Raw genomic sequence first — 7,314 nt, 5'->3', positions numbered from 1 at the left:
CTCTGTGGGACGACATCCGTTCTTACGGAATTTACTACTTGACACGACTACGTATACTTGCGTATAGAGAAATTACAGATCAAGTTTTTGGCGCCGTTGCCGAGGACTTATATTCCAATATCACAGTTATTGTTATTTTTTCTAATTTGGTTATTTTATTTTAATTAATTTCTGTTAACATTTATTTGGATCAAGGTTTTATTGTGTTTCAAGACTGGTTGGTATATGCGAAGCAATAAACAAAAGGAGATTAAACCAATAGATCTGGAAATTGAAAGAACGTGCAGAAAGAACCAAAAAACAAAGAGGAGATTGGACTTTACCATGGCTAACAACTTGGGAAATGGTGCTAACAATGTTCAAGGGGCTCCAGAAATTCCAAGGGAGCAAGGAGCAAGAGCATTAAGAGGTTATGTGCTCCCTGCTGTCACAGGAGTGTACTCTTGCATTAGACCGCCGACTATTAATGCTAATAACTTTGAAATTAAGCCAGCGATGATACAAATGGTTTAGACCTCTGTCCAGTTTGGTGGTCTCCCCAATGAGGATCCTAACTTGCACATAGAGAACTTCCTTGAGCTATGTGCAACGTTCAAGTTTAATGGGGTAAGTGATGATGCAATAAGATTGAGACTGTTCCCTTTCTCACTCAGGGACATGGCAAAAAGTTGGCTTATTTCTCTGCAGGCCAACTCAATTAATACATGGGAGGAGTTAGCTCAGAAGTTTCTCTCCAAGTTCTTTCCTCCTGCAAAAGCTGCCAAGTTAAGGGGAGAAATCAACAACTTTTATCACAATGAGGGAGAGTCATTGTACGATGCTTGGGAACGATTCAAAGACTTTCTCAGGAAATGCCCTCATCATGGTATTGAGAAGTGGATGTTAGTCCACAACTTTTATAAAGGTTTGTGCGGTAGTACTCGCACTATAATTGATGCAGCAGCAGGTGGTGCTTTCATGAGTAAAGGGGCTGATGAGGCATATGAATTGTTAGAGGAGATGGCTATGAACAATTATTAGTGGCTTGCCGAATGAGACACCTCACAGAGAAAAGTAGCTGGGGTACATGAATTAGATGCTATCACTGCTTTAACTGCTCAGGTTGCTTCATTAACAAAGCAATTACAACAAAACAAGATCTCAGCTCAAGCCCAGGCTATACAGATGCAATCAGGGTGTGAAATATGTGGAGAGCCTCATTTGTATGAACAATGTACAGCGATCAACATGTATGGTAATATGCCAGTCGATCAGGCTTAGGTACAAGCAGTTGGTAATGTTCAGAGGCCATATCAAAACCCGTTCTCCAACACTTACAATCTTGGGTGGAGAAATCACACAAATTTCTCATGGAGAAACAATCAGGGTTAACAATCATAGTTTCAATGCCAATACCAACAGAATATGTCACAACAGCCTATGAATCAGGCCTCATCGTCACACCAACCAAGGTCATAGATTCAACCAGAAAAGCCCAATGAATTGCAAGCAACTTTGTTGACTCTTACTAATACCCAGACTCAATTCATGACTGAGACCCGATCTTCTATTCGAAACCTTGAGACACAAGTGGGGCAGTTGGCCAGCATGCTTAATAACATATCGCAAGGGAAATTTCCTAGCAATACTGTGGTAAATCCTAAGGAGAATTGTCAGGAAATTTTGTTGAGAAGTGGTAAGCAAGTGGAGCAGCCCAGTAAACAACAGTCAGCAGTCTCTAATGAGGAGTTGGGTGAGAAATTTGATACAAATGAGAAAGGGGTTACTAAAGGCCACAAGAGACCAGAGAAGAGTTATCCAGTTGTTGTTGACCAGCTAGTTCATGTTCCATATCCTTAGAGGCTTAGACAAACTTCACTAGATAAACAGTTTTCTAAGTTTCTAGAGGTATTCAAAAAGTTGCACATCAATATTCATTTTGCTGAGGCCTTAGAGCAGATGCCCAGCTATGTGAGACATGAAGGAGATTCTATCCAAGAAAAGGAAGATGGAAGATTATGAGACGGTGGCACTCACTGAAGAGTGCAGTGCAATATTGCAGAGAAAGTTTCCCCAAAAGTTAAGAGATCCGGGGAGCTTTACTATACCGTGTACAATCGGGAAGTTTGAGTGTAAGCATGCTTTGTGTGATTTGGGGGCGAGTATAAATTTGATGCCTTTGTCTATATTCAGAAGACTTGGTTTCGGGGAGGCTAGTCCTACAACAGTTACATTACAGCTAGCAAATCGTTCAGTTAAACACCCCAAAGGAATCATAGAGGATGTCCTTGTTGAAGTGGACAAATTTATTTTTCCGGCAGATTTCATAGTATTGGATATGGAAGAAGATGAAAATGTCCCAATCATTCTGGGAAGGCCATTTTTAGCTACTGGGCAAGCTTTAATTGATGTTCAAAAGGGTGAACTGACACTTCGAGTGCAGGGTGAAGAAGTGGTATTCAATGTGTTTAAGGCCTTAAAGTTTGCAAATGTAAATGACAGCTCTTTCAAAGTTGACATGGTAGAGAAAGCAGTGGCAGGAATTAATCTCACAGAGGATTCACTTCAGAAGAGTTTGACAATTGATGATATAGATGCTGAGTTAGACAGTGAGGTCCAAGAGTGTGTACAGTGGATGAATTCTAAAGGGCCAATTTATAATCGAAAATATGAAGATTTTGGCCAAGGACCTGAAAGACCATTACAATCAGTTCAGAAACCTCCAGAGTTGGAATTGAAATCATTGCCAGCACATCTTTGATATGCTTTTCTGGGTGAGTATGAGACTTTACCAGTCATTGTGTCTTCTTCTCTTTCTATTGAGGAGATGGACAAACTTTTAAGAGTTTTGAGAACCCATAAGTTGGCAATTGGATGGACATTGGCAGATATTCAGGGAATAAGTCCATCCACAATTATGCACAAGATCTTGATGGAAGATGATAGTAAGCCCTCCATTGAAGCACAACGTCGATTGAATCTAGCAATGAAAGAGGTGGTAAGGAAGGAGATCTTGAAGTGGTTAGATGCTGGTGTGATCTATCCCATTTTAGATAGTAGTTGGGTAAGTCCAGTTCAGGTAGTCCCTAAGAAAGGAGGGATTACAGTAGTGAAGAATGACAATAATGAACTTATCCCAACGTGTACAGTAACTGGTTGGAGGATTTGTATTGATTATCGCAAGCTGAACAAAGTAACCAGAAAAGATCACTTTCCACTGCCTTTCATTGATCAGATGTTAGACAGGTTGGCTGGACACCAGTATTACTGTTTTTTGGATGGCTACTCAGGGTACCATCAAATAGCCATTGCTCATGAGGATCAAGAGAAGACGACTTTCACCTGTCCATATTGTACATTTGCATTCCGTCGTATGCCTTTTGGGTTGTGCAATGCTCCAGCCACTTTTCAAAGGTGTATGATGGCTATTTTCTCTGATATGGTGGAACGAAGCATTGAGATCTTTATGGATGATTTCTCTGTTATGGGGTCTTCTTTTGACGATTGTTTAAGGAATTTAGAGGTTGTGATGAGAAGATGTGAAGAGGCGAGTTTAGTCCTGAATTGGGAAAAATGCCATTTCATGGTAAATGAAGGCATAGTACTTGGGCACAAGGTGTCTAAGAATGGTATTGAGGTTGATAGGGCTAAAATTTCTATTATTGAAAACTTACCACCTCCAGTTTCAGTGAAAGGGGTGAGAAGTTTCCATGGTCATGCGGGGTTCTACAGAAGATTTATAAAGGACTTCTCCAAGATTTCTAAGCCACTCTCGGCATTGTTGATGAATGGGGTGCCATTTGAGTTCGATGAGAAGTGTCTTGAAGCTTTCAGGATACTAAAGCAGAAATTGGTGTCAGCACCTATAGTAATTTCACCGGATTGGGAGTGCCATTTGAGTTAATGTGTAATGCAAGTGATTTTGCAATGGGTGCAGTTCTGGGGCAGCGTGTTAACAAAGTATTTCAGACTATTTATTATGCCAGCAGAACACTAAATGGTGCTCAATTGAATTATGCCACCACTGAGAAAGAGCTTATTGCCATTGTATATGCATTCGATAAATTCAGGCCTTATTTGATGGGGAACAAAGTTATTGTGTATACGGATCACTCAGCAATCAGGCATCTTATTTCTAAGAAAGATGCTAAACCCAGACTTATTCGTTGGGTACTTCTTTTGCAAGAGTTTGATATGGGGGTTCGGGACAAGAAGGGTACAAAGAATTTGGTAGCGGATCATTTATCAAGACTTGAGTTGGGGGATGAATCCGAAATTGCTGCAGGGGAAATTAATGAAAGTTTCCCAGATGAACAATTATTTGCAATGGAAGATGAGTTGGTGCCATGGTTTGCCGACTATGTGAATTATCTGGCAGCCAACGTAGTGCCACCAGAATTTGCAGGACAGAGATTGAAAAAGTTTTATCATGATATGAAGCATTACTACTGGGATGATCCTTTCTTATTCAAGCAATGTCCGGATTTGATTGTCAGAAGATGTGTGCCTAAAAGAGAAATGAAGGACATCTTGTTTCATTGTCATGCATCACCTACTGGTGGACATTTTGGGGGAGCAAGGACTGCTGCAAAGGTCCTTGAATGTGGATTTTATTGGCCTACTCTATATAAAGACAGCTATGATTATGTGAAACATTTTGATCGTTTTGACGTTTGGGGTATTCACTTTATGGGACCCTACCCACCGTCGTTTGGTAATTTTTATATTTTGTTGGCAGTGGATTATGTAAGTAAGTGGGTTGAAGCAGTAGCTACTTCAACTAATGATGCTAAGGTGGTAGTCAAGTTTTTGAAAAAGAACATTTTCTCTCGTTTTGGCACACCTGGAGCGATTATAAGTGATGAAGGGACTCATTTGGCCAATAAGATTTTTGATTCCTTAATGGAGAAGTATGGAATAAAACATAAGATGGCATTGGGATATCATCCACAGTCGAATGGGCAAGCAAAAGTGTCAAATCGTGAGATAAAGCTGATTATAGAAAAGACGGTGCAAGTTAATAGAAAGGATTGGCCTAATAAGCTTGATGATGCGTTATGGGCATATCGGATAGCTTTTAAAACGCCAATAGGTATGTCTCCTTATCGTGTTGTATATGGTAAAGCTTGTCACTTGCCATTTGAACTGGAGCATAGGGCGCAGTGGGCATTAAAAAAGTTGAATTTCGATCCGGTAGCATCGAAAGCATTAAGGCTAGCTCAACTGAATGAGCTAGATGAATTGCATCATGATTCCTACGAGAATGCAAGAATCTACAAAGAGAAGACAAAGAAATGGCATGACAATAATACTGTCAATCAGACTTTTCAGGTGGGCGATCAGGAGCTGTTATTTAATTCCCGTCTCAGGTTATTTCTGGGAAAATTAAAGTCTCGATGGTCGGGGCCATTCAATGTTACAAAGGTTTTTCCATGTGGGGCTTTGGAGATTCAACAAGGTGATTCTTCGCCGTTTAAAGTTAATGGGAAGCATGTGAAGCATTATTTTGGAGGTGAGATTGAGAAGAAGGTCAATATTACACTGGTGGACTCTTAAAGTCAAAAAAAGAAGCGTCCGGCTAAAAGACGTTAAAGACAACGCTTTGAGGAGGAATTTCTCAGTTATATTTTTATTTTTCTTTTACATTTTAAAACATTTATGATTTTTGTATTTGTTTGGTTTGGAACAATGTTTAGGGAATTTGTTTTAGTTGTTATTTTTATTTTTGATGTATTGTATGAACCGTGAAAATCGTGAAAAAATGCAAGAGTTTTTAAGAAAAAGGTTAGAAAAATGATGATTGGGGATGAAGGAGCGCTACAGCGCTGGTATTGTAGTGCTATAGCGCTCTGTCCAGAATTTTTTTTTAAACCCAGGGGGTTTCGAATTTCATCTCATTCAACCTAAATTTTTTTTCCCATTTCCGTGTTCTCTCCTCCATAGCCCCCATAGATTATCCCTTTGAGCCTATTCCCCAGAAATTTCACCACACATTCTCCCTTTCTCCTTCATTTCTTCTTTTATTTTAGCCCTTTTTATCCTTTCTTTGATTTCTTTCTTCTCAAACCCATTCCAATTTTCCAAATCATTTTTTGAAACCCTAGAAATTCAGTGTTTTAATTTCTTGATGAAGATTGAATTTTACAAGGGGCTGTACTAATTCAAGCATAAAGGAGTCCATTTCAAGGGTTAGTAAGTGTTTCCTTTCCCTTTTATTCTCAGATTTTTGATGTATTTGGGATTGGATTGCATTGTTGATTGTTGTTGGTGGATTGAATTTGTGGTTTTTATTTGGGGTATTTAGTTAATGTGTTTGTAAGATTGCATATTTTAAGAGGTTGTGAAGAGGAAAAGGGTTTATTTTAAGGGGAGGTGCTGTAAAAAAAAAATTTTGTGGGTTGGTGAGAGTGCGGATAATGGCTGCCAAGAGTAGAGCAGGTAGGAATAAGGATAAAGGGAAAGGACAAGCGTCTGCTTCTCAACAAAGGGATGATAGTTCAGAGCAAGTGTATGATGAAACTAGGTTTATTAATTTTAAGGCTCAAGAGTGTTATGAGAAATTTGTTAGAAAACCTTTAATTTCCTGAGCGTGAGGTGGAATATCAGTCTGATCCTTTTACTCATAAGATATTTGAATTGATTCGGGCTAATTTTATGGTTCAGAAGTGGGAAAATTTTGTGACTAAATTGGCACTGGCTAACGTATCATTGGTATATGAGTTTTATGCTAATTTAAGAGATAAACACAATGATACAGTTTTTGTTCGAGGTAAGCGCGTGCCTTTTACTGCGGAAGCTATTAATAAGGTGTTCAAAGTCCCACACATAAAATAGGAGGAGGAGGAATATACTAAATTTTTGAATGGATATATAGATTATACTGCTGTGGCTGACAAATTATGCTTTGAAGGTGCTCCTTGGAATTTATCGGGCAGTTTACCTAAAAGTATAGCATCGTGTCAGCTAAACATTGAGGCGAGATTTTGGGCAATTTTTGTGTGTGCTCGATTTATGCCAGTTAGTCATGTGTCTGATATGAATAAAGATCGAGTATTATTTATTTATGCTCTGATGATGGGAATGAGTATTAATCTGGGGTTATGGATTAAGGAAAATATTAATTTTATTGAAAAGGGCCATACCACTGGAGGTTTGGGCCATGGATCTATCATCACTATGTTGTGCTGTAAGGCTGGTGTTCCGAAATTCATTACTGATATTTATCAGTCGTTGCAACAACCATTGTCCATCAATTTTATGAAGGATTATCCTGAGCCTGTTCTATATGTGCCGCAAACTAGGAAAAAGGGTAAGCGCCGTGTGGAAACTGAGGTG

At 39.2% G+C, this 7,314-nt stretch overlaps 2 protein-coding genes and 1 non-coding gene across 3 annotated transcripts; 2 read left to right on the top strand and 1 right to left on the bottom strand.

Moving 5' to 3' along the window:
* Positions 1 to 762: 762 nt before the first annotated feature.
* LOC133820157 (small nucleolar RNA R71) lies at positions 763 to 869 on the bottom strand. The gene has a single exon (XR_009886586.1). It is a non-coding gene; the product is annotated as a small nucleolar RNA R71 (small nucleolar RNA).
* A 1,088-nt stretch (positions 870 to 1,957) lies between these two features.
* Positions 1,958 to 2,740, top strand: LOC133815259 (uncharacterized). The gene has a single exon (XM_062248114.1). The coding sequence runs from the start codon at positions 1,958 to 1,960 to the stop codon at positions 2,738 to 2,740; it is 783 nt and encodes a 260-aa protein (XP_062104098.1).
* Positions 2,741 to 3,882: 1,142 nt separating this feature from the next.
* Positions 3,883 to 5,535, top strand: LOC133815258 (uncharacterized). The gene is made up of 2 exons (XM_062248113.1): positions 3,883 to 4,657; positions 4,748 to 5,535. The coding sequence occupies exons 1-2, from the start codon at positions 3,883 to 3,885 to the stop codon at positions 5,533 to 5,535; spliced, it is 1,563 nt and encodes a 520-aa protein (XP_062104097.1).
* Positions 5,536 to 7,314: the final 1,779 nt, after the last annotated feature.

Source organism: Humulus lupulus, chromosome 2 (genome assembly GCF_963169125.1).
Source record: "Humulus lupulus chromosome 2, drHumLupu1.1, whole genome shotgun sequence".
Taxonomy (NCBI): Eukaryota; Viridiplantae; Streptophyta; class Magnoliopsida; order Rosales; family Cannabaceae; genus Humulus; species Humulus lupulus.
The sequence above is the reverse complement of the archived record's forward strand: the minus strand, read 5'-3'. Positions and strand labels throughout refer to the sequence as shown.

Excerpts from the sequence above, each read along its gene's own strand:
- LOC133815259 (XM_062248114.1), top strand. The coding sequence starts at position 1,958 with ATGAAGGAGATTCTATCCAAGAAAAGGAAGATGGAAGATTATGAGACG.
- LOC133815258 (XM_062248113.1), top strand. The coding sequence starts at position 3,883 with ATGTGTAATGCAAGTGATTTTGCAATGGGTGCAGTTCTGGGGCAGCGT. Across the intron at positions 4,658-4,747 it reads TGATCGTTTTGACGTTTGGG|TAGCTACTTCAACTAATGAT; the intron begins GTATTCACTTTA and ends GGGTTGAAGCAG.